Raw genomic sequence first — 27732 nt, forward strand, 5'->3', positions numbered from 1 at the left:
AATTTCAATTTTAGAGACAACTCCAGTTGATAGAGAGAAAGCTGACTATGAGAACCATATGTCTAAATATTGGGAAGCTAGCAGCTTTCAAACAGTTCTCACATCGAAAATTGTTTTCAAATGAAACTTCCTGAAATTCAATAAGAATGGGATTTGTAGGCAGTTTAAATCTTTATTGTTTGTTGGGGAAATATTTCACTGCTTATTGAACCCACGGAGCACAATTTGAAAACCTGCTGCATCGAGGATTAGTGAAGAATGACCCTGTGGGTTTTCATCCAAACTGAGATATTTCTGAGGAAGAAATAATGATTGCAGCAGAACGAACAGAACCTGGGACTGCTCCAGGCAAATGAGTCCCATGGCTCTGTAGTGGTGGATGCTGGGGCACAGATAGGAATCTCTCTGGTAATAGTAGGAAACTGATGTGAGTCTCCTTTCCCACCTTTATAGCCTTTAGCCTCTCTGGTGCGGCCAAGGAGCCCTCGTCCCACAGAGGATCTCTGCAGCCATTGAAACTAACAGAGTAGCCACACCATTGGGGATGTTCAGCCCTTGAGCAGGTGCTTACTGGGCACCTGTTATATGCCAGGCATTTCCTGAGGTGCTGAGAGTACAAAGATAAATGACACAGTTAGGAAGGTTTACCCTATTCATTCAGCAGAACGTAGTAATGAATAGTTTCATACCTGTTTCATACCTGTTCCATTAACAATTGAGAGACATTTAAATGGGAAAGAGCATGGGAGTTTTCAGTCCTGAATTCGGGATTTGAAATGTAATGGGTTTTATTAATAAGGCCTTCGCCTCTACCCATCACCCCCTGAAATTGAACTACATTGAGGATCCCTGGTTATTTGTGTATTCCCTTTGAAATCTACATTATAGTTAGAAGTCACTATACAGTTAGGAGTAGAACACAGCTGTATCCATTGGTGTTTGTTTTGATAGTATAGCGTGGAAGATAAGTAACTGAAGCAAATATAAGTGATGAGGTAGAATCCTGTGTATCTCTGTCTCACTATCTTTAGAATTGGAGAGAAGAAGGTGAGAGTGTGTTTTTGCCAATGAGAGAAAAATGAAAGGAAGAGTCAGGAAAAATACAAGGAATCAAAAAGAAGTAAAAGACATGGAGAGTTTTGCAGATTACAGTAGCATATGTACATTAAGAGTGGTCTGAAGTGCTCAGGAGAAGAAAAATGCCTCTCAATTCTGTAGTGACCTTTCCACTGTAGGCCATTGACATGCATGACACACTTCCTCTAGTAACAGTTGTTGGTACAAGATTCTCGCTGTGGGTAACGAAGAGCCAGGAGCTGGTGAATGGAATGACAGACTCTGGGACCTGATTTAACTTTCTAAAGAGTTGTATTTAGTTGAGGATATATTTTAATGTTCTTCATATAGAATATCAAAGAAATCATTTAGTCTAATAGATTTTAGACTGGTGTTGACTTTAAAATCAGCCTTCATGTTCATTTACCCTGATGTTTTATTTTCCTTAAGACGTTAAAAAACACACACACACACCTATCTTTGTTTTCATGTATTTTAGCTCTTTATAGAACAGTATGATTGTAAGTGGTACCTTGAGAAGATTGTAAATAGTTATGTATGATTTGTTCTCATTTTTAACTATAGTTTTCAAGAACAGGTAATTATATACAAATCAAAATATGGCATGCAAACAAATAACAAATTCAAGTGTATCTTAGTTGTCTTACTGCTGGATTCAGAGCTCAAGCAGCAATTAATCACTTCTGAACACGAGGAGCTTGAATTCATATTGGACTTCTTTTGGCAAGTGCAGACATGACTCTATTTTAGAGATTCGTGAAGGCTTAAGCAAGGATTTTTGTTTTATTGTTTTTAAGTGAAAGGTTAACTTAGGTAAAGAGATGGCTAAGGCCCACGTGAAGTTACAGAGCAGTCTGTTTGCCTACTTGAGTTTTTAAGCATCTCTACATTCTCATGGAGTATGAAGTCTGAGAAACTGAATTACTTGCACTATTGATGAAGTGTTTGAGAATATTGTTTTTCCTGGTTTAATATGTCAAAAAAAAAAAAAAAAAAAAACTCGAGTTAACTTTGTGAATAAAATGCAGGCCTTAAAGAAAGATCTGCTTCAAAGCCAACAGTCCCACCGGAAGAAGCTGAGCCATACCCGTGGCTGGAGGAGCAGGTCCCCGAGGATTCAGGTAAGCTCTCTTCGACTTCTGACTGGATGTGCCCCGTCCTGCCAGCTCTCTAGTTTGCAATTTCCAGAATCATGTTTTACCCATAATTTGTGTCATGATGTTTACGGAAGATGAAGTATTTTTTTCTCCTTCTCTTCTGGGATTTTGGAGTAAACTTAATGTTTTCTAGTAAAAATTTACACAGGATAATTTTAATTTGGGGGATCAAGAATCAAAGGCACAGAGGAGGTGGCACAGTTAGGAACATCATGAACTAAATGGCAGGTATCTGGATTCCAGTTCCAGAACTTCTTATAGTGAAAGCACAGTTCGACACGTAGTGTACCCTAGTGTTGTCATGGTCGGTTCCAAGATCTAACAGGGGAGGCCTACTGGACTCCCAGTCTTTTTAAGAGGAGGGTCTCCTTTCTCCATCAGAGACTTTCCAGACCCCCACTTGATGCTGTGGGAGGCCTCTTGTACATCCACATGAATTCATAGATGAATTCAGAGATCTCCATAGTCACCCAAGGGCCTGTGACCCACAGAAGGAAAACTCCTAAAATCTGTGAATAAATTGGCAAATGAAATTCAAATCTGTTACTATCGTTTCCTGTTTGTGCTGTGATATTTATTGCAAAGTACTATTTAATTGCTGCACAGTTTCCCTTTACCTAATCGTTCTCCAAAATTTGGTTTCATTTTGCCACCTATTGGAAGGGTTTGGTATGACACTACATATTTACTAGCAACTGAAGTACTCTGGGCTGATTTTGTCAGTCTATGAATAATATTTGATTTTCTTTTCTCCCTTTTAAGATCAGTATGCTGCTCTGATTTTTTTTATTTGTTCAAAACATAATCCTAGAATTTACTGTCTCCTTCCCAATCCTTTAGAGTACCATAACTCGAGCAAAAGAGCTACTTTTTTTTAACGTTTTGTAATTAAATGTGTATTTGGATTTAGCATCTCAAATATTACTTTGCACTAAATAAATTTATAATTTAAAAAATACTGTTTTTCAAAGCTAATACCTACTCTGAAATGTTGTGCCATTCGTTTCAGCTCTCCTTTTTAAATTTTTGTTAATACTGCTCTACATTTAACTGATAACTTGTCCTTCTAAATCTGTTAGTTTATTTTCAACTCCTATCCTTTTCAACTTCTTGGCAGTGTTTGGTTTAGTTTAAATGTTGCCTTTTCAACCTTTCTCTTATCTAGGTTTTTGGCTTCTTTTTCTTCTCTATCTATCCTACAAACCCAGGTACATACCTCTCATTACAAAACAATAAAGTAAACCCCCTCTTGGTCCCTACAGTACTTTCTATCTGCCCTCCAGTCCCCGGCCCTGTACTAGCCAGATTTTTGAAAAAAGAATCTACAGTTGCTTTCTTTGCCTTATTTTCCACTCAGTTTTTAACTCATTGCAATCTAGCTTCTGCCTCTCCTAATCCTTCCCAGAGGAAAGGAGGAACATCACAGAATCATGGAAAGGTGAAACAGCATGGTGGACTCACTGAGTTCAAAGCCAGTGCTGGTAGGAGGTGATTCTGGAGAGGCATGTGAGGGCTAGATTGTGGAGCTCTTCTATTCTGTTCTGAGGAGCTTAGATTTTCCTCTTTTCCTCTGTTCGGGCCGAGGAAGCCATTAAAGGGTTAAGCAGAGAAGCAGAGTACCATCCACTCCAGTTACTAATATTAGATTCTCTGTGGATGGTGCTGTCAGCAGTTGTAAAACTAAGAATTGGTTAGGAAGCTGTCATGGGCATTATAAGAGCCGAGGAGGGAAGAAGAGAGATTGGCAGGCTCTTCTGTAATTGTATGCAAATACATATAAAAATGGTTTGTGATATACAAACATCTATAAAAATAGAAAGCACTTCTTGTGCTTCAGGAATGGTTTTGTAATGTGATTAGCCTAACCGGTTCTTAAACTCTTTTCCTATCTGAAGTTCACATGAACTTACCCTGTTTTTGTCATCGAGGATTAACTTGTCAGTATAACTAACTGATGTCATTGGCATTATTTCATGTGACAACATGGGTGATACTAAGTCTAGTGCTACTTCAATTTACTGAACATGGATGTTTGTTAAACAGAAAATTTATCGCAGTGTCAACGTCATTATAGCTTCTTGTTTGTTGTGTGTTGTTTCAACAAACCCGGTAATCCGATAAGCAGAACAGTGTTGTCGGAAGGTCATTACTGATAGTGTTGACTTTTGTAATTTATATCCATTTGAATCTATGGATCTGACTGTCAGACGGGCTTCTTCCAAAGCCGAAGGGATTGTCAGTTATCATGTGGGTTCTCGTCCTCAACTTTTGACCTTCTCAGTCCTCACACAGTGGCCTGTCAGGTGCTCTCATGTCTTTTGGCCTCATCTTCCACATTTTCATCTTTATTTCCAAGTACTTCCCTTCCTGAAAGCTTTGCCCATCCCCTTTTCTTTATTCTCTCATGATTGTGAATTTTGTTAATTAGAAACTGAAGTAATTTTGCTCTGTGAGGTGTTTGCTAAACATTTATATCTGCTGTCAAAATAAAACCAATCTTGGGCACCTGGGTGGCTCAGTTGGTTAAGCGACTGCCTTCGGCTCAGGTCATGATCCTGGAGTCCCGGGATCGAGTCCCACATCAGGCTCCCCGCTCAGCGGGGAGTCTGCTTCTCCCTCTGACCCTCCTCCCTCTCATGCTCTCTGTCTCTCATTCTCTCTCTCGCAAATAAATAAAATCTTAAAAAAAAAAATAAAATAAAACCAATCTTAAATATTTACTGTGTTTGTCAACATATAAAAAAAAAAGTGGCAAACGGGTATGAAAAGGTAGCATAGTTGATGAACCAAATATATTCATTTGAATGTGTGTACCTGGAGGTCATGTTTCATGTTCTTCGTTAATATCTAGATTTTTTTTCTACTTAGTTATGTTTTGTAATCATTTTAGGACCTCGGAATATTGAAGATGAAGTAGAAGAACAAATTCAGCCCCTTCTCCATGAGGCAGTCTACACAGAACATGGTATGAGTTAAAATCCATTTTCTCATGCATTGCTTGCTCAAATAATGGTTAATTACATAAAGTGACTTTGACATTATTTTTAAATTTAAATCATAATTGAGTGTTTTTTTTAATTATTGGAGGACAAGTATTTCTGAAAGAGCACTAGACTCGTTTTATCTTACGCTGCCTTACTGTTGAGGAAATTATCGCATAGATTTAATAAAGAAATGGTTAGAATAAATGAGAATAAACAAGTTAAGACCAATGATACATTAAGAACAGATGGCAAGAACAGGGAAGAGGAAAATAGAACACAACCAAGCAAGCTGTAATGGGCTATCTGGAAGCTGTCGTCAGCTGAACCTGGCTGCATGCTTGGGTGGTCACCATAGCAAAAAGAGAAACTTTTAATTACGTTGGTTATGTTACCAGAGAGGAAATGAACATGCTGTCTACTTAGAGAATATAAAACATTTCCCCAGCTCTTACATCTAAAGCATTTCTTATATGTAGTTCTGTACAGAGAATATTAAATGATACTTTAGAAACCCGTGCTTTAAGATTTTATGAGACTGTTTCTTGAAACATCCCTTGATAAAAGCAGAGAGTGTAACCCCAAGATGTGACTCACAAAGGGATTTCGAAGAAGGCAGAACACATGGTAGCCTGATACGCCTAATGGTTTGGTGTGAGCTGGAGAGAGTCCTAAAGGAGAAAAAGTATATTTCTTAAAAACAACTGGGACTCTCTATCATTGAAACTGCTTTAGCAGGCCTGCTAAACTGTCTTACTCAGTCTTAGGTGTTTGGGAGTTACGTGTAAAGCACCCATCCAGCTCCATCTGTGCTGTGCTGGGGAGACCCGCTGCGGCTGAGCTGTAGGTTTTCACCATCAGCTCTCCGCGGTCTCAGAGCCTGTGTCCTTTCATTACCGGCTTCTGCTCAGCCAGGAAAGCCACTGCACCTGAGCGTGCGTCTGCCTCTGTCGGCAAGCACAGGACTTCCCTTCCTGCATCTTTTCTTTCACTTTAACCTAACACAAGGATGATGCAGTCTGAACAAGTCAGTGATTTCAGTATGATGAGGTCGGTGCCTTAACGGTGAACTGTAATGGCTGTGTGGGCCTTGCATAGACTTTGGCATTACCAAAGGCTTCTCCGAAGAGGTGACTTTCTGACTTAGTAGCCGAAGGATGGCGTCATGCTTTGCCAGGTGGTTGTTGTTCGGGGAGGGTTCTGAGCAAAGGGCGTGGCCCGTGGGCAAGCCCAGAGGAAAAGAGGATCCAAGAGTAGTTCGGGGCGACCGGCCAATGGAGTACCTAGGTGGAGAGTGATTGGGAAAGGGTGTTTGTACTTGATTCACAGAGGAATAGGAACCATTGGAGGGCGCCAGGGAGTGCTGTGCCTTCTTTCTGCAGTGTGAACATGAGCAGAGGGAGCGTGCTGGGGGGGAGAGGAGTTGGGGGGCTCTACTGGTGATCTGAGTGGGTCAGGATGGTTGGTTGAACCAAATTTAGCCAAGGTGGGGAGAGAGAAACGTGGGACGATATGGTAGACATTTGGGTGGGTGGGTGTACGAAACCAGACAGAAGGGGGCCGAATCAAGTCTAGCATGCCTGGGTTTCTGGCCACAAGCCTTCCTCTTGGACTTACTGTGTTCTTTACTTAGAAATTCACAGAGGCCATGGCTTTAAATGTTACTTGTGTTGCTTCTGAGTATGTATCTGCAGCCCTATCTCCTCTGAGCTCCTGGTTTATCCAGCTGCCTGTTGATCTTCATTTGCATGTTTTATGGGTATCTCAGACTCAAAATGCACTTAAACAGAATTCTTGATTCCTTTGCATTTCATAGCTCTCCCCCCAGCCCCCTAAAATTTTGCTTTTATTCCACTCTTTTATATGTTAGGTCTTGGTCTCCCCTCTACTTAGTAGCTTAAGCTAAAGACCGGGGAGTTTTCCTTATTTTTCTCTCTCCTCTTCTCGCCTCCTATGGGACCCACGGGCAGGTCCTGCCAGCTTGGCCTCCAGCGCGTATCTGGACCGCAGTGTGGCAGCATCACCGTCCAGTTGGGTGTTTGATGGGCCTTATGTGGACCTGGTCTTTTTCTTTTCCTCCTCTCAGTCACTTTTCTGCAGCCCAAATGCCTCTCTTTTCCTTATAATTGCCGAGTCTGTTTGCCCCGGGCCTTTGTACGTGTTATTATCTCTTGCTGGTATGTGTGTGTTCCGGTCTTCACATCTTACCCGATGAAACATGGCCTCCCTGACCACCATCTCTGCAGTAGACTCTCTGTCCAGGGCCTTCTGTGCTTCCTCGCGGTGTTTCAGGGCCTGTGGCTGCCGTGTACTCGCTGTGGGGCTTTAGCTGAGTTTCTCAAGTTCCTCATCCTTCGAAGGGGGGTAATAGTACCTACTTCCTGGGGTTACTGTAATGGCCGAGGAGGGCTTGGCAGTGCCGCAGATGTAGTCGGCCTGCAGGGAACTGTTTTGCTCGTACCGGGCTGTCACTGATTGAGCAAGGGAGACTCAGATAATGCATGATGTCCGGTTGGTTTCCCTACTGAAAACAGGGACTTTCCGTTAAGTAACGGGCAGTGGCCAAGAGCTAAATCCTGCTCATGTGAAAACCATAAAGTTGCACTGGATAACGCAAGAGTAAGGAAAAAAGAATATGGAAAAGGGGGCATGATAAAATCAGTGAGAGGAATCAGAATTGGTGGTTGGTTTGCCGATTGGCAGAAAATCTGAAACGAGGAGAAACAATGTAGCAGGCTGAAAATCTGAAACGAGGAGAAACAATGTAGCAGGCTGAAAATCTGAAACGAGGAGAAACAATGTAGCAGGCTGTGTTGGAAAGACAGAAAACACATAAATAGCGTGGCCATAAGTGGGCTTACATGGTTCAGTAGCAGTGGAGAGTGTCGCTATTCCATACTAAAGGTGAGGGAAGGAAGGCTTCCTGCAGTGTTTGAGGAGAGTTTAGTAGCAGCAGAAAGAGTAATATCCTTACGATGATGATGATGATGGTGATGATGATGATAAGAATAAAGCAACAAGAGCAGTAACACCTAAATGCTTGTTACGGGCCGGGCAGTTTTCCAGGTGCCTTAATCCTCACAACAACGCTATAAGTAGGTACTCTTACTGTTTCCTTTTTATGGAAGAAAAGTCCTTGGCACAGAGTAGTTACATAACGTCTCTGGGGTCACACAGCTGGTGTGGATTTGGAGCCATACACTCGAGACCCCACAGTCCTAACCGTTTTACTGCCCCGTGAGCACAGCTGAGTCACTTGTGTTGCTTGGTTAGAGTATCACGTATAGGACATACTGTGCTCGGAGCCACGTCAGGTTGCCTTGGGAGCACTTTTACACCAAGGTGACAAGCTAAACCATATTGCAGTGGGATAAGTAGCCTATGCAACACCTACACAAAAGAAGCAGAGAGCTTAGTATATCATAAAAGTTAGTCTCAGAAGAGGAAAGCGGGCATTTCTGCATAAGTCCCAGGCTCCACACGGCAACCTTTAGATGCAAAGTACAGTACAGCTGACCTCATGCAGATGACCTAGCACACGGCGGAGAGAGGTAGCTGGCTGTTCTTCGCAATAGAACATTTTATGGAGCTATTTAAGATTGTTACGTGGAGTTTTAGGACAATTCTCAGTGCGAGGTCACAAGGTGATCTCTCTAACCTGGTGATAACAGAAGAGGCAAATACGTTAACAATTACGAGTTCATTTATTCACTCCTTAAATACTTACTGAGCATTTCCTATGGTTAAGCATGGCCCTGAGTGCTGGGCGTACATAGTAAATAAAATATATGAGGTCCCTGTGCTTGGTGAGTTCATGTTCTAGTGAGAGAAGGCCTTCCCCCCTCCCACCCTCAGGTGGACTAGCGCTCGACCAGAGTGAGGGCAGAGCTTCAGGGTGGGCAACAGCCTGTGCCATGGCCCAGACGAGGGGCAGCGAGTGCCCGGCAGCAGGAGTGGGTATGTGGCAGCCTTTCGGAAGCGGCTCACGCGTCCGTGTTGGCTGTTGTCTGTGGGCCCTTGTTGTGGACTCATGTGACTCTGTTCATTGTGATCATTCAAGGAGACGAGGTGCAACAAGAAGAGGATGGGCAAGCGAGAGAACCACAACTGGAAGATGATGATTTCCTCGTAGGAGGTGATGCAGATGATAGATTTGAGTCCCTGGAGACTAGAACATTTCATGAAGGTACGACACATTTTTTTGGTTTCAGAATAAAACCCAGTAGACAATTTGTAATTATGATTATTGAAGTCTTTCTTAAACACCTTTAAAACCAATATTTAATTTTTTATCTGAAGTTTATTTTTAAGTGGAAGCTGGTGAAACTAATTTTTTCCCTAAAATAAGTAGATACCTTGATTTTGATTCAAAGCACTTTTTTAAGGAAACTGTCAGAATATATAAGTTCCTTATAGAAAGTAAGTGAAATGCTTTAGCACATTACGTTTACTGTACACTTCTTCCTAGAGTGCCATGTATTAGAAGAAATTCAGAAAACTGATGAAATATTTTACTTGGCAATCTATCACAGTCTCTTGCTCTAACATGAACTCCATAGGCACAGCTTATAGAACACAATTCTTAGCTTCTGTACCAGGCATTGACAACCTTTTTCTGTAAATAGCTAGAGGATCAATATTTTAGGCTTTGCAGACCATATGGCCTTTATTGAAACTACTCAGCTCTGCTGTCATACTGCAGAAGTAGCCTTAAATAATACCTAAATGGGTACGTATGGCCATGTTCCAGGATAACTTTATGTACAAAATCAGGAGGTGGGCTTGCTCTGGGCTACAGACCATAGTTTGCTGACATCTCTTCTGTGTCAGTATGTTCCATTAAATGCTGGTTATTTAAATATCCACTGAGTAGCTTACCTTGGATCCTTTGCAGAAGGCAAGTTAGAGCTACAGTTATTCACTGTTGACATATAGAAGGAAGTAATTTCTGTAATGCTGAAAACTTTTTCTCATGTATTTTGAGTTCTGCTATGTTTTAATGTGATACTACCACGGTTATTTATTTGAAGCCTTGTTAAATGAGCACACGTGCTTTGTTCTTATGGTATCTATTCTCCGTTCTTTTTTAAGGTGGCCCTTTAAGACTTTAATGAGTTCTTGAAAGATTTTTTTTTAACTTTTTAATTAATTTATTTTTAAAGTAAGCTCTGTGCCCAGTGTGGGGCTTTAACTCACGACCCTGAGATCAAGAGTCACATGCTTTACCCACTGAGCCAGCCAGGCGCCCTGAAAGATTTTAATCCACAAGTTGTATTCTGATTGATTAATGATGTTTTTTTTAGAGTGTAGAAGTATATAAATGATATAATTGTATGTATATAATTGTATACATAAAATGAATACTCTGAAACATTGTTTGAGATGGATGTTTCATTTCTCAAGAGTAAAACTAAAAAAAAAGGTTGACAGCACCCACACAAAACCATATAGCCCATTATGTTCCACCACATAATAATCATCAGAGTCTGTGGTTGAGCTGCTTCAGGACCCATGCAAAAGCATAGCCCCACAAGCCACAAAGGATCTGGGTAAGAGGTATCTGGCAGTGTTTAAGGATTAGCTAAGCCTCAGTCAAGTTCAGGCAAGTAGAAAGACTGTGAGAAACAAGTAATAAGTGAAATCCACAGCACTAATGAAGGTAGGAAGGGTCCAGAGCCATAAGGTCTTGGATTCAGAGAGGGAATTTCTTGTGAATATGGTCCATAAAAGATGTGCTTGATATCCCTACAAATAGTTTTCAGTCTTGGATGCAGTCAAGATCGCGTAGAGAGCTTTTAAAAGAATGCTCTGACCCACCCTAGACAAAGTGAATCAGAATGTCTGGGGTGTGGAGCCTCTAAAACAGGATCATGGTCAAAGCTCCCCAGGTCATATCCAAGTGCAGCGGAGGTTGAGCAGCACTGTGGCCAGCCTGGTGATTTTTTCACATGTCTTCCGTCATGTCCCAGGCTGCTGGGTGTGACCAGGCTAAGGCGTGTGCCTCCATGCTCATAGCCAGGGGGAATCGGGTGGAGACAGCACTTGTAGAGGCTAAAAATTGAGTGGCGAGCTAGCCTGCTCACAATACAGTTGGTAAATGGTTGCTAAGACTTTTTTTTCCAGCATATAAAAGTAATGAAAAAGTAAAGTATATCTCCTTTTCACAATATTTAATGTATTGGGAAGCTAGAAGCAAGAAGCTCTTGATTTATGAGTGAATATATTTCCAAAAACTTACATTTATGCTTATTGTTGAAAGCAGGAAATATGCTTTTCCATAGAAATAATGTTATAAGTGATGGTTTGATTCCCATACCAACCTACAAAATTGTGTATAATGCATAATTTTCTATGAAAAATGTACACTCAAAATGATTTTGAGCTTGTATATGAGTTTAGCTGCATTGTGCATTAAAAGTAGGCATTTATAGACCAGCTTTAAAACTTCAGACCTTTGGGGCGCCTGCGTGGTGCAGTTGTTAAGCGTCTGACTTGTGGATTTGGCTCAGGTCGTGATCTCAGGGTCGTGAGATTGAGCCCCATGTCAGCTCCATGCTCAACATGGAGTCTGCTTGAGGCTGTCTTTCCCTCTCCCTCTGCCCCTCCCCATTCGCTCTCTCTCCCTCTCTTTCTCAAATAAATAAATTTTTTTAAAAAAAAAAAAGAACTTTAGGCCTTTAGTTATCAGTTTTTTTAAGGAGTTTATTTATTTGACAGAGAGAGACACAACGAGAGGGGGAACCCAAGCAGGGGGAGTGTGAGAGGGAGAAGCAGGCTTCCCGTGGAGCAGGGAGCCTGATGCGGGGCTCGATCCTAAGACCCTGGGATCATGACCTGAGCCGAAGGCAGACGCTTAATGACTGAGCCACCCAGGCGCCCCAGGCCTTTAATTATCATGTATGTTACAGTTTCTCTGGGGAAAAAAATGCTTCTAATTTCTAAGTAAGGGATGCTGATAAAATGATTTCCACACTTCCCCTGGTATCTCTTGCTCCCTCCTGTCTTCGGCCAACATGGCTCAGGAAGATTGACAGTTACTCAGAATTTTGGTATCTTAGATGCTGCTTAAATAACACATTGCAGTTAAGACAGTTAAGACACTCAAATTACCTGAAACAAGGAATTTGATATTTTTGAGGTTAGGAGTTATAGATTAGGGGTAGGAAGAAGTACTCCTAAAAAGTTTATAAATCGAGAAAAGCGTACTTTCTGACCTAATCTTTAATTGGGACATAGATTCAGTGTGAACCTAAAAGTTGTTTATTGAAAGTCTTCAGAAATGAAAAATATTTACACTTTATATAGTTGTTACATTAACAAGGGTCAGTGGAGTAGTGAGGATCCTGTGGTGGCAGCATTTTGCTATTGGGGGTCTGTGGGTTCAATTATGAACTCATTTACCTTTCAGCTCCCCATCTTAGAAAGTCTCCTCTGTCTTTCCTTGTGTTCCCATCTGTAGACACTGTGCTTTTGCTCTAGAAAACAAGACACCACAGTGGAATGTGAAGTAGACTAAGATAGCCCCTTTCCTGGGTCCAGCCTTGTCACTGTGTTACTCTGTTCAAATCATCCTCTCATTAGTCCAGGCTGTGGTGGTGTTGAGTGGGTCGAAGAGAATGTGTAGTTCTAGTAAAAGATAAAGTGTTCAGCAAACAGTTAATGGATACTTTCATGTTTTATTTTAATAATTATTTGCTTTCAAAATAAAATCAATGGCAAGCATAGATTGAGGGTATGCATCTATAGTATATATACATACAATTTTATGAAAGTACTACTATTGATTTGATGTTACTCTTTTCAGAAACTGAAGATAGTTACCATGTAGAAGAGACAGGTGAGATTTAAACTTAATAATATATTTTTTTAATTAGAATGAGTCTTTTCCTATAAAAAGAACATCATGAGAAAGAGAAAATATTATCTATGATTATCTATTAATATATTTTATAATATGTCATAAAATACATAATATGTAGTTAATTGTTATATATAACATATATGGTGTCATAATTTCATGTATATGTTTCTTTGTGAATATAGTTTTTGTGCTTTTGAGGTCTGCTTCCTGAAGATAAACACCCAGTAGTGGGATTGCTAGGCCAAGAGATACAGTAGAAGTACATGTTTTGTAGCCTTAAATTACAAAGTCAATGAAAGATCAAGATTGTGTATTGTCACTGGTCATGCATCCGCAGAAGATATGGCCACACTGGAGATGGACATATCTTTCAGTAAGCCTGTGTTGGCCAGTTTTTCTTCCGGTGCTGGAATAGATCCCTCTCTCTGTGTTTGAGGACCACATGATACTCTTGGCTAGCATTTAGGACCTACATCATTTCAACAATATGTATTTGTAAATACTAGAACTGTATTGCGGTCTGGGAGTACTGAGGTACTGAGTCCAAGTGTGAGGGGCTGGGAAGTGTGTGTGCCCTTCCTCAGGCACACTCTTGTGGCTGGTGCTCGCTGAGTGGATGGGAGGAGGGCTCACCTGCCCCGCCATCTCTGTGGTCTCTGTCTCTCTCGGTCTCATTAGTCTTTTGCTGAATATAGTTGAATTTGCATAATCTAAAGTTTGTGGTTCGATTATAAACCCATTGGTGATGGGGACTATCTCATTCATCTTTGTATTTGGCATTTCACAAAGGTAGTACCTGGGTGTTCCATGAGTGAATATAAATGTGAGCGTCATTATGATTTGATTTTACATTTCTGGCATTACTGGATATTGGGCTTTTCCTATTTTGAATACCAAGTGTAATCCTTCTTGAGATATATTTGTAATTTCCTAATCATTTCTTAACTTATAGCTTCACAGGCTTATAATCAGGATACGGAAGAAATGATGTATGAGCAGGACAATCCAGGTTTGTGATATGTTTTTCCGTTTAAGGCACTGGCCAAGGCCAGTCTATCCCGGGGTAAATGATTCACTCTGATTCAACACAGAGTCCTCTTTATAATACTCGCAATCATTTTTGGTTGCCCAGACATTTATAGAAATTCCTGAATATAGTTTAATATTACATGGAGGAATGAGGGGAAAAGGAGATGTATTTTTCAAACCACAACTGGGACTTTGCTCTTTGTAGATAGGATGCTGGGAAGGTGATTCGGAAATTGGTGAGGCAGTATGGTGTAGTGGAGTCTGACTGGTTCTGCTCCTTCCTGTCCTTGTGACTTAGCAAATTATGGGACTTTATTCAGCTTAAATTTTATTGAATGATAATGATAATATCTCTCTTACACATTTGTGAAGATTGGAATTAATTTGTAAATACTTTAGAATGGCATCTAGTAATGTGTTTGGTTTTTTCATGTTTGACAGAGGTGAATATTTTTCTCTATAGATGCCACGGAACCTGTAGTAGGTGATGATGAAAGAAGGAACCACGAAGCAGGTACTGGGTGAATATTTTCATTAGATTGTAAACCTTATTCAAGGCTTTACAGTTGTAATGCTATGTTAACATGATTTTTCTTTCAAAGGAGTCAAAGAAGTAATCTTAACACCTAATAAAAGTCTTTTGCCTTGTAACAAGATTAGATTATGAATGGAATATCAGGCTTTCATATTTTAGCTCATTTACACTGGCACCACGATGGAACAGGATATTAATCCTTAATGCTACTTTTGCATATCTTACTTTATGCCAGTTTGAGGAATTTTTGTGAAAATAATTTACTCATCCTTTTGTCTAGTTGTTGTTGGGCAGAAGCACTTACCACTGACTGCAGACACTGATATTTAAAGGAATAGAATTCTGTATTTGAGATTAAGTTGTGGTTTTTAGCTAAGCACTTACATAGAATGACCCATTTAATACTGAGTTTTATTCTCTTTCTTGCAGATGACCTTACATACCAAGACTATGATGAACCAGGTTTGAAAATGCTTCTTAACCTTAAGCCATCTACCTGTTTTAAAATCTACGCATAGTTTGTAGAATATAGAGGATAGTGTTTTAAGCTTCAAATACCATAACTTAAAAGCTCCAAATGAATGGGAGTTTTCAAAGAATTTACCTGGGAAGGTGTTTACCTCCTCCAGTGGTGCTGCCATTGACTAAATAATTTTTCTTAAATTCTTTGCAAGTTGCCTTCGGAAGCCGTTAAAAATTATTCACAAGAATTTATGTCATTATTTTATAGTCTTAGCTCTCTTTTGACTAGCATATGTCTGGTGCAAAGAAAACCAGTCAGAGTTGAACTACTCTAGTTTCTTCACTACAAAGTAATCCCACTCTTTTTTTTTTTTTAAGATTTTATTTATTTATTTGAGAGAGAGAATGAGAGACAGAGAGCATGAGAGGGGGTAGGGTCTGAGGGAGAAGCAGACTCCCTGCCGAGCAGGGAGCCCGATGCGGGACTCGATCCCAGGACTCCAGGATCATGACCTGAGCCGAAGGCAGTCGCTTAACCAACTGAGCCACCCAGGCGCCCAAAGTAATCCCACTCTTAAAGGTGATGGATCTACTAGCATGGAGAAAGGTACAAAAGAATTTCACTGCAGGCTTAAAAGTGGCATAAAGAAAAGAGTTCGGGCATGTTTTTGGCATGAGTGGCACTAGATTCAGATTTAGGCAATTATAGCTTTGTTTGTTGCCCAAGCACTCCCCAAGCTGTTTTATTAAACTTCGCGAAGTAGATTTTATTTTTGCGACTTCCGGGAGAAGGAAATAAGGTTCAGACAATGTAAGTAATTTGTGTAAGTTGATATGACTAAGAAATGATAAAGCCAAGGTATGTCATTTTTATTCTGCCACATTCACGGATGACTGTAAAAGGAGAGAAGTCAGTTGAGCATAACTTCATGTGTGAAGCAAGAAGGACGAAGAAATGTATAGTGCTTGAGTCAAATATGGAGGACTTTCTATGTGCTGGATGGTTTGGGGGCTTGACATTCAAATAGGAGCAATATGGAATCCTACTGTCAAGAAGTGTATGGTTTCATGACAGTTGGTGGTTCTCAGTTGAAGAAAATTAGGAGTGGCTGTGTATAAACCTGATATGTTAATTTATTAAGCATATGTATTTAAGATTTAAGGTCCTACTAAGATGACCAGTGACGGTGGGTATTTCTAATGGGATATGAATGATGCCATTGGAAGCATCCTGGATTCTGTCTTTAAGAACTAGTATTTTTATAAGAAATAACTTGGCCACTATGATTGCATCTAGATTTTCTTTTCAGTTTCAAATTTAAGGGAGAAAATAGGAATTTGGAAATTAAAAGTTATATGTAGAGGTGAGACTTGAGATAATTTTCTAATTTCTGCGACTCATTATAGTGTTTGTCTAAATATGCTAGGAAGAACATGTTTGGAAGGCAGTTTGCAGGCTAGATCCAGAGAACTTTAAAATCAAACTTGAAAGAAGTGTAAAATTAGATACCGTGTTAAAAAAAGATATTGTAAAAATAAATGTGTTTTCATAGGCAGAATATCAGAATAAATATAATTTAACATGTTAAAAAAAAGAGTAATAAATAGGACCTAAGGGGTCATCAAAATTTGAGACACTTTGGATCACAAGATTTTGAGATACTTTAGATTACCTTGCCGTAGAACCTAAACTTTTTCAAACAAAAGGGATTTAATAGAATTATTAATAGGATTATTCACCGTGTTCTAAAAAGATACCTTTGTAACATTCAGGAACCAGGCTAGGGAAACCAAGTGAACATATGTAAGTGAAGCTGTAAGTAGGGTGAAAATAAAACTATTTTTCAGGGATGCCGGAGTGGCTGTCTGCCTTCGGCTCAGGTCATGATCCCAGGGTACTGGGATCGAGCCCCACATCGGGCTCCCTGCTCAGCGGGAAGCCTGCTTCTCCCTCTCCCACTCCCCTTGCTTGTATTCCCTTTCTTGCGGTCTCTCTCTCTGTCAAATAAATAAATAAAATCTCTAAAAAAAATCATTTTTTCAGTAGAAGAACAGAATATATTCTGTATTAAACTCCCTACATCTAGAATCTGGAAGGCATGTGGCTTATTAAAGCTATGGAGGTAACCAGCTTTCATATTAAAAATCTAGAAAGCATCAAGCCTACATTGGATATACCTCGGAAATGACAGTACCGTCTCACCTTCTGATTGATATATTCATGTACTGGATATATATTAACTATTTTATGTCTAAAACAGGACTGGGGCAGTTCCAGTGAGGAACACATACATAGTCCATATTCCTATGGGCCTTATATTTTAGCGGCAGGTGGGGGGGGGGGAGAAATTACACAAAGAGCTTCAATTTAGTGTTTTTCCTCGCAATTGTGCTAAGTGCTGGTGAGAACAGGGACGGTGTGTAACAAGAGCATATAGTGAAGAGACCTAACTAGTTTGTGGACCAGGGAAGGCTTCCCTGAAGTTGGAGGTGCCAAGGCAAGGGGAAAATGTGGCCGGAATGTTGTAAGAAGCCTCTGAGGTGGGAAGATATGTCTGGAGTGCTGGCAGTCTAATCTGGCCTGAGATTGTACTATGTCTGGGCTCCAGAGGATGCCTAGAGCTAGTCAGGGATGTTCACCTACCCTCAGGGCGTTGTGCAAGGCGCTACAAAATCAAATATGCATTTTGTAAAGATTGATTGGTCTGATGTGTAGCAAATAGTCTGGAGAGAGACAAGAGTGGATATGGGGAGACCAGTTAGTTTAGTGTCATTATCCCAATCTGATCTTGCCCTGAGTCCCATCTCTGCCAAAAGAGGAGTCAGAAGAGATGACTTTCAGGAAAGGGATGTTCAACAGTGTCCCATGCTGCTGAGGACCCACGTGAGGTGAGCATTGAACACATGCCTTGGATCTAGTACGACAGCGGCCTCCCGGTGACCTTGGCAGGAGCCATTTTCAGTGGACACAGATGAAGGTGGACAGAGATAAAGTAGTTTGAGCCAGAGTGGTGGCAGTGAAGGGTAGCGGACAAGCTGAGAAATGTAAGGAGATAAAATTGACAGGGCGCGTGATGTGTGGGTGTAGCTGGGGGAGAGAGTAAGGTGTCAGGAACCCTGTCCACCGTTCTGGCTCGTGCCCTTGATGGATGGCGGTGCTTTTTCCCTAAGACAGGCAGGACTGGAAAACAGGAATGGGCCAAGAGACCGTGAGTCCAGTCTGTTTGTGTTGACAGTGTGTGTCGAGATATCCAGGGGGATATGTAATAAGCCAATTGGTTATTGGCTGGCCTTTGATGAAAGCCAACATTTCATGCCTGGTAGGACTAGGACAGGTGATGAAGATTGAGAAGGAGAAATGAAGGAATTGAAGGTGAACACGGTCCCACCGAAGTGTTTGAAAAGGAAGGAGCTGCTGAGAGATCTAACTCGGTGAGGTGGATCGTCCACTAGATAGAACGAGGTGGTCTCGGAGGAGCCTTGGCAGGGTTGAGTCAGGGCCACAAGACAGATGGCAGTAGTTGGGGAAGGAAGTGAGGGGTGAGACAGCGAATGTGAACGACTCTTTGAAGAAATGAGATTGGGAAATGGAGGGGAGAGGTGGGGCAAGGGGAAGCAGGCTCAAGAAAGGGCTTTTTTTTCTTTAAGTTGCTAGAGACGTGAGCGTGTTTAAATACAAAACAGTTCAAAGTGACAGAGTGAGCAACCAAGTGCTGCTTCTCTGTCTTACCAGTACCACCAGAAGGACAGGAGATGATGGGTTAAAAATGGTCCCTTACTCTACCTAGCACTGAGAATAGCATCTGAAATATAGTAGGTGCTCAATAAATTTTCTTTAGTAAATGATTGTAAAGAATACATTGATAACTGTGCTAGGAATATAAGAAAGCTCACTCTAAGTGAACCAGAAAATTTGAGGCATTTTGGAGAATTGATAAAGCTGGGATTGGGTTGACCCAAGAAAGCTGTGACCCAGCCGCGCCCGAGAGAAGAGACCAGAACCTCCTTTGTAGCAGAGCACAGAGCCACTGAGCCCCATGCAAGTAAACGAGGAGAAATGATGGGCCCTGGGCCATGGGTAGGGCAGTGAGTTCACAGTCTGCCAGCAGAACCCTCGCTCTGAGGGGCTGGCACCAGCAGTGTTTGCCCCCAGGTGGCAGATCTGAGAGTTGTTCCCTAAACAAATAGAGAATCTGCCTGGTAAAGCTCAGAATTCTCCCTTGCAGACATGAAAAAATAGAAAAGGGAAATTTAGTGCCACCAGGAAGTAAACAGATTTTGGATCCTGATAACAAGTGATTGGGGAAGAACCTTAATTTCCCCCATTTTACATGAAGAAAGTGTTTGTAATTGCCCATCTCCTGTGACTAAAAGGTGGCTGAGTTGGACTTTGAATCTGTGCGTGTTTGACTCCACACCAGACTCTTCCCCACCCTACTCTGTAGCCTGCTACTTCCCAGCGACTAAGCCCAGGGGTTTAAGGATGAAGTAGACATTGTCTCTCCTCATGAAACCATACAGCGAATTGTTGTGTCACAGTGAGAGTTAATGTAGTCCTAAAGGATTATTTCTTCTGTGTATTTTCTAGTATATGAGCCATTGGAAAATGAAGGGCTAGAAAGTTCAGGTAAGCTTTTTCTCTAAATGGGTGTTTCCTGCAATCAGCCCCACCCTCCTTGTATTTATTAAAACTCAGATAACTTGTGGGACAAAGATAGATGTAGTAGGAAATACAAGACATTTTCAAGTCTCCAAGGAAGTAATTGCATATTGTCAATATGTTTATTCCCTACTTATGATGCAAGTTTTATATCATCAGGGATAATGTCAGCCTGTTTGATGTATTCTTTGAATATAATCTAGGAATTAAAGTTGATATGCTAATATAAATACTTATGAGTCTTCATAAGAAGCCCTCTTATGAAGTCTAAAAAGAGCCAAATTTAGTTACCTTAGTAGAGATAAGTTAATTTAGGAATCTAGTGTGAGTTAATATAAAATGTGTGTTTTTTGTTTTTTTTTAGATAATGCTGTAGAAGATTCAAACATAATTTTAGAAGGTAAGTTAATTTTACAGAGATAGTTTTACTTTTTGTATTAAAATTAAGTTCCTGTATTCAACAGATGTGTATTGAACACTTTGCTGTCCATAGAGTGCTCAGGGCTAGAAGGGAGAGAATGAAGACAATGGATAGGGTTTCTGGTTTCCTTGGGGTTGGCATTCTCATGATCAGACATCATAAAGTAACTACAGATTATGAAAAGTGCAATAACAGAGATAAAACCAGGATAGTTCAATAGCAAATAACTGGTTACAGCGAGGCTCTTCTAACTAGGGAGTGGTTTTGTCAGATGGGGTTAGCCTTGGACAGGGATGGGTTGAAATTGGGTTCTTCATGTTGTTGTTCAGCTGCACAGACTATTTTTGAAAGTGAAGGGATTTTTCCTAAAAAATTGTTGCATATATTACATGGTGGTGCTTTGACAGCATGTAGAGTTGCAGAGATCCTAACAGTCTGCAGAGTTCTTTCATATACGTTATTTCAGTTGTTCCTCACAGTGGACACTGAAGGACAATATCATTGTGCTTTTTTTGTGTGTGTGGGACTAAGCTGGTATTCAACCCAGACTTGGGGCCAGCAGTGGACTCTGGGGTCCATGGGCTTTAACAGCTGGAAGTTGCCACAGGAAACATGTAATAGGGCATTTACTCTTAAAATTACTCTTAGAATTCATTTATGAGGGGGCGGAGCAAGATGGCGGAGGAGTCGGAGACCTGGATTTCGTCTCCTCTCAGGAATTAAGCTGGATAGGGATCAAACCATTCTGAACACCTACAAACTCAACAGGAGATCGAAGAAAAGAACAGCAACAACTCTCTCATCAGAAAAGCGACCACTTTCTGGAAGATAGAACGTGCAGAGAAGTGAATCCGAGGCGATATTCGGGAGTTTAGACGGCGGGGGAGGGGCCTCTGTTGGCCGCTTCTGGCAAGTGATAGAACCACGGAGCACAAAATCGGAACTTTTAAAAGTCTGCTCTGCTGAGGGACGTCACTCTGGTGGCTAAGCGGGGGGTGGAACCCTCCGGGACAGTGTGGTCTCAGGACCCTCGGGGTCACAGAAAGACCGGGGCTGCCTGAGTGTGGCAGAGCTCCCAGGTAACGGAGCAGGGAACTGGCTGCAGAGGCGGAGCCCAGGCGCGGGCTCTCAGCTCGGGGTTGCCATAAACCGTGATCCACGGCACAGTCAGGCCACTGCTCCTCCAGCAGGGACCCAACAAGCGGCAGATCCAGGGAGACTCACCTTCCTCCCCCCGGGAGGAGCCGCGCGGGAGTGCACTGCAGGGATCTACTGGGTTTGAAGACTCCACCTGGGGTTGGGTGCCAGAGATAGAAATGTCACAGGCTGGGTGAGCACGGAGTGCGGCCGGAGACCGGGGAGACGGGAGTGACTAACTGCTTTTCTCTGGGGTGCACTGAGGAGTGAGGCCCCGAATTCTCAGCTCCTCCGGGGCGGAGATTGGGAGGCCGCCATTTTCACTTTCGGCCTCCAAAGCTGTATGGAAAGCTCGCAGGGAACAAAAGCTCCCGAGAGCAAACCCGAGCAGATTACTTAGCCCGGATCGGGCAAGGGCGGGGCAATTCCGCCTCCGGCAAAGACATTTGGAAACCACGGCAACAGGCCCCTCCCCCAGAAGATCAGTGAGAACAGCCAGCCAAGACCAAGTTTACCCATCAATGAGAACGGCAGAACTCCAGCGCTAGGGGACTACTGCACATAGAATTCATGGCTTTTTTACCATGATTCTTTAGTCGTTCAAAGTTAATTTTTTTTTCTTTGTCTTTTTTTCTTTCTTTTTTTTTTTAACTTTTCTTTTTCCCTTTTTCAACCAACATCTTATCAATCCCTTTTTTAAAAAACATTTTTATTTTTCATTTTTAGAGTCATATTCTATCCCTTCATAGTAGTTACCCGTATTTTTGGCATATATATATAAGTTGTTCTCTCTTTAAAATTTTGAGATAGTTTCTTCTAACAGATCAAAATATACCCTAAATCTCTAGTATATGGTTTTTTCTACTCCCCTGCCTGATCACATTCTCTCCCTTTTTTTTCTTTTTTCTTTTTTTAAATCCTCTTCTTTCTTTTTTCAAACAACTTCTTATCAATTCCTTTTATAAAATATTTTATAATTTCCATCTTTACAGTCATATTCCATCCCTTTATCATATCAACCCTTATTTTTGTACATATATAAGTTTTTCTTTCTTTAAAATTTTGGGAGGCACTTTCTTCTAACAGACCAAAATACACCCCAAATCTAGTGTGTGGCACTGATCTATATACCAGCCTGATCATATTTGATCACATTCTGGTTTTTTTTGTTGTTGTTGTTTTGTTTTGTTTGTTTTTGTTTGTTTTTATCTTTATCTTTTTCTTTTTCTTTTTTTTCTTTTTCTTTTTTTCCCTCTTTCCCTTTCTTTTCCCACTGCTTCAGGTCTTTTATGATTTGTTTAGAGTATATTTTCTGGGGACGTTGTTACTCTGCTAGCATCTTGTTCTCTCATTAATCTATTCTCCTCTGCACAAAATGACAAGACGGAAAAAAATCACCTCAAAAAAAGAACAAGAGGTAGTACCGACTGCCAGGGACCTACTCAATACGGACATTAGTACGATGTCAGATCTAGAGTTCAGAATCATCACTTTAAAGATACTAGCTGGGCTTGAAAAAAATATGGAAGTTATTAGAGAAACCCTTTCTGGAGAAGTAAAAGAACTAAAATCTAACCAAGTAGAAATCAAAAAGCTATTAATGAGGTGCAATCAAATATGGGGGTGCTAACTGCTAGGATAAATGAGGCAGAAGAGAGAATCAGTGATATAGAAGACCAAATGATGGAAAATAAAGAAGCTGAGAAAAAGAGAGATAAACAACTACTGGATCACGAGGGCAGAATTCGAGAGATAAGCGATACCATAAGACGAAACAACATTAGAATGATTGGGATCCCAGAAGAAGAAGAAAGACAGGGGGGCAGAAGGTATAATGGAGCAAATTATAGCAGAGAACTTCCCTAATTTGGGGAATGAAACAGGCATCAAAATCCAGGAAGCACAGAGAACCCCCTCTCAAAATCAATAAAAATAGGTCAACACCCCGACATCTACTAGTAAAACTTACGAATCTCATAGACAAAGAGAAAATCCTGAAAGCAGCTCGGGAGAAGAGATTTGTAACCTACAATGGTAGAAACATTAGATTGGCAACAGACCTATCCACAGAGACTTGGCAGGCCAGAAAGGACTGGCGGGATTTATTCAGAGCACTAAATGAGAAAAATATGCAGCAAAGAATACTATATATCCAGCTAGGCTGTCACTGAAAAGAGGAGAGATAAAAAGCTTCCAGGACAAACAAAAACTAAAGGAATTTGCAAACAGGAAACCAGCCCTACAGGAAATCTTGAAAGGGGTCCTCTAAGCAAAGAGAGAGCCTAAAAGCAACATAGACCAGAAAGGAACACAGACAATATATGGTAACAGTCACCTTACAGGCAATACAATGGCACTAAATTCCTATCTTTCAATAGTTACTCTGAATGTAAATGGGCTAAATGCCCCAATCAAAAGACACAGGGTATCAGATTGGATTAAAAAACAAGACCCATCGATATGCTGTCTGCAAGAGACCCATTTTAGAACCAAAGACACCCCCAGATTGAAAGTGAGGGGGTGGAAAACCATTTACCATGCTCATGGACACCAAAAGAAAGCTGGGGTGGCAATCCTTATATCAGACAAATTAGATTTTAAACCAAAGACTGTAATAAGAGATGAGGAAGTACACTATATCCTACTTAAAGGGTCTATCCAACAAGAAGATCTAACAATTGTAAATATCTATGCCCCTAACATGGGAGCAGCCAATTATATAAGGCAATTAATAACAAAAGCAAAGAAACACATCAACAACAATACAATAATAGTGGGGGACTTTAACACCCCCTCACTGAAATGGACAGATCATTTAAGCAAAAGATCAACAAGGAAATAAAGACTTTAAATGACACACTGGACCAAATGGACTTCACAGACATATTCAGAACATTCCATCCCAAAGCAACGGAATACACATTCTTCTCTAGTCCCCATGGAGCATTCTCCAGAATCGATCACATCCTAGGTCATAAATCAGGTCTCAACCGGTACCAAAAGATTGGGATCATTCCCCGCCTATATTCAGACCACAATGCTTTGAAACTAGAACTCCATCACAAGAGGAAAGTCGGAAAGAACTCAAATACATGGAGGCTAAAGAGCATCCTACTGAAGAATGAATGGGTCAACCAGGAAATTAAAGAAGAATTTAAAAAATACATGGAAACCAATGAAAATGAAAACACAACTATTCAAAATCTTTGGGATGCAGCAAAGGCAGTCCTAAGAGGAAAGTATATAGCAATACAAGCCTTTCTCAAGAAACAAGAAAGGTCTCAAGTACACAACCTAACCCTCTACCTAAAGGAGCTGGAGAAAGAACAGCAAATAAAGCCTAAACCCAGCAGGAGAAGAGAAATAATAAAAATCAGAGCAGAAATCAATGAGATAGAAACCAAAAGAACACTAGAACAGATCAACGAAACTAGGAGCTGGTTCTTTGAAAGAATTAACAAGATTGATAAACCCCTGGCCAGACTTATCAAAAAGAAAAGAGAAATGACCCAAATCAACAAAATCATGAATGAAAGAGGAGAGATCACAACCAACACCAAAGAAATACAAACAATTATAAGAACATATTATGAGCAACTCTATGCCAGCAAATTCGATAACCTGGAAGAAATGGATACATTCCTAGAGATGTATCAACTACCAAAACTGAACCAGGAAGAAATAGAAAACCTGAACAGACCTATAACCACTAAGGAAATTGAAGCAGTCATCAAAAATCTCCCAACAAACAAAAGCCCAGGGCCAGATGGCTTCCCAGGGGAATTCTACCAAACATTTCAAGAAGAATTAATACCTATTCTTCTGAAACTGTTCCAAAAAATAGAAATGGAAGGAAAACTTCCAAACTCATTTTATGAGACCAGCATTACCTTGATCCCAAAACCAGACAAAGACCCCATCAAAAAGGAGAATTACAGACCAATATCCCTGATGAACATGGATGCAAAAATTCTCACCAAAATACTAGCCAATAGGATCCAACAGTACCTTAAAAGGATTATTCACCATGACCAAGTGGGATTTATCCCTGGGCTGCAAGTTTGGTTCAACATCCGCAAATCAATCAATGTGATACAATACATTAACAAAAGAAAGAACAAGAATCATATGATCCTCTCAATAGATGCAGAAAAAGCTTTTGACAAAGTACAGCATCCTTTCTTGATCAAAACTCTTCAGAGTATAGGCATAGAGGGTACATACCTCAATATCATAAAAGCCATCTATGAAAAACCTACAGCAAATATCATTCTCAATGGGGAAAAACTGAGAGCTTTCCCCCTAAGTTCAGGAACGCAGCAGGGATGTCCACTATCACCACTGCTATTCAACATAGTATTAGAAGTCCTAGCCACAGCAATCAGATAACAAAAAGAAATCAAAGGCATCCAAATTGGCAAAGAAGAAGTCAAACTCTCACTCTTTGCAGGTGATATGATACTTTATGTGGAAAACCCCAAAGACTCCACCCCCAAAGTGCTAGAACTCATACAGGAATTCAGTAAAGTGGCAGGATATAAAATCAATGCACAGAAGTCAGTGGCATTCCTATACACCAACAACAAGACAGAAGAAAGAGAAATTAAGGAGTCGATCCCATTTACAATTACACCCAAAACCATAAGATACCTAGGAATAAATCTAACCAAAGAGACAAAGGATCTGTACTCAGAAAACTATAAAATACTCATGAAAGAAATGGAGGAAGACACAAAGAAATGGAAAAACGTTCCATGCTCATAGATTGGAAGAACAAATATTGTGAAGATGTCAATGCTACCTAGAGCAATCTACACATTCAATGCAATCCCCATCAAAACACCATCCACTTTTTTCAAAGAAATGGAACAAATAATCCTAAAATTTGTATGGAACCAGAAAAGACCCCGAATAGCCAGAGGAATGTTGAAAAAGAAAAGCAAAGCTGGCGGCATCACAATTCCGGACTTCCAGCTCTATTACAAAGCTGTCATCATCAAGACAGTATGGTACTGGCACAAAAACAGACACATAGATCAATGGAACAGAATAGAGAGCCCAGAAATGGACCCTCAACTCTGTGGTCAACTCATCTTTGACAAAGCAGGAAAGAATGTCCAATGGAACAAAGACAGTCTCTTCAACAAATGGTGTTGGGAAAATTGGATAGCCACATGCAGAAGAATGAAACTGGACCATTTCCTTACACCACACACAAAAATAGACTCCAAATGGTTGAAAGACCTCAATGTGAGAGAGGAGTCCATCAAAATCCTAAAGGAGAACACAGGCAGCAACCTCTTTGACCTCAGCCGAAGCAACTTCTTCCTAGAAACATCGCCAAAGGCAAGGGAAGCAAGGGCAAAAATGAACTATTGGGACTTCATCAAGATAAAAAGCTTTGCAAAGCAAAGGAAACAGTCCACAAAACCAGAAGACAACCAACAGAATGGGAGAAGATATTTGCAAATGACATATCAGATAAAGGGCTAGTATCCAAAATCTATAAAGAACTCATCAAACTCAACACCCAAAGAACAAAGAATCCAATCAAGAAATGGGCAGAAGACATGAACAGACATTTTTCCAAAGAAGACATCCAAATGGCCAACAGGCACATGAAAAAGTGCTCAATATCGCTCGGCATCAGGGAAATCCAAATCAAAACCTCCATGAGATACCACCTCACACCAGTCAGAATGGCTAAAATTAACAAGTTAGGAAACGACAGATGTTGGCGGGGATGCGGAGAAAGGGGAACCCTCCTACACTGTTGGTGGGAATGCAAGCTGGTGCAGCCACTCTGGAAAACAGTATGCAGGTTCCTCAGAAAGTTGAAAATAGAGCTACCATATGATCCAGCAATTGCACTACTGGGCATTTACCCCAAAGATACAAAAGTAGGGATCCGAAAGGGTACGTGCACCCCGATGTTTATAGCAGCAATGTCCACAATAGCCAAACTGTGGAAAGAGCCAAGATGTCCATTGAGAGATGAATGGATAAAGATGATGTGGTATATATATACAATGGAATATTATGCAGCCATCAAAAGGAATGAGATCTTGCTATTTGCAACGACGTGGATGGAACTGGAGGGTATTATGTTGAGCGAAATAAGTCAAACAGAGAAAGACATGTATCATATGACCTCACTGATATGAGGAATTCTTAATCGCAGGAAACAAACTGAGGGTTGCTGGAGTGGGGGGTGGGGTGGAAGGGATGGGGTGACTGGGTGATAGACACTGGGGAGGGTATGTGCTCTGGTAAGCGCTGTGAATTGTGCAAGACTGTTGAATCTCAGATCTGTACCTCTTAAACAAATAATGCAATATATGTTAAGAAAAAAAAAAGGTAGCAGGAGGGGAAGAATGAAGGGGGGGAATCGGAGGGGTAGACGAACCATGAG

General features: G+C 40.8%; 1 protein-coding gene across 10 annotated transcripts in view; it reads left to right on the forward strand.

The window, feature by feature from the left end:
- Nucleotides 1-27732, forward strand: part of ASPH (aspartate beta-hydroxylase) — a 215935-nt gene that overhangs the window by 52856 nt on the left and 135347 nt on the right. For 8 of the 10 annotated variants that reach the window (XM_054512594.2, XM_054512592.2, XM_064588281.1 and 5 more), the window contains 9 exons: nucleotides 2106-2198; nucleotides 5125-5199; nucleotides 9276-9401; nucleotides 13020-13052; nucleotides 14029-14085; nucleotides 14569-14619; nucleotides 15070-15102; nucleotides 19691-19729; nucleotides 20127-20162. In XM_054512594.2, the coding sequence (XP_054368569.1) occupies nucleotides 2106-2198; nucleotides 5125-5199; nucleotides 9276-9401; nucleotides 13020-13052; nucleotides 14029-14085; nucleotides 14569-14619; nucleotides 15070-15102; nucleotides 19691-19729; nucleotides 20127-20162 (543 nt within the window). The remainder of the gene's footprint in view (nucleotides 1-2105; nucleotides 2199-5124; nucleotides 5200-9275; nucleotides 9402-13019; nucleotides 13053-14028; nucleotides 14086-14568; nucleotides 14620-15069; nucleotides 15103-19690; nucleotides 19730-20126; nucleotides 20163-27732) is intronic. The other 2 variants (XM_064588283.1, XM_045896499.3) reach the window with 1 other exon arrangement.

This window comes from Mirounga angustirostris, unplaced genomic scaffold, assembly GCF_029215605.1.
Source record: "Mirounga angustirostris isolate CCGP_5_RB_7025 unplaced genomic scaffold, mMirAng1.0.hap1 SCAF_4, whole genome shotgun sequence".
Lineage (NCBI taxonomy): Eukaryota > Metazoa > Chordata > Mammalia > Carnivora > Phocidae > Mirounga > Mirounga angustirostris.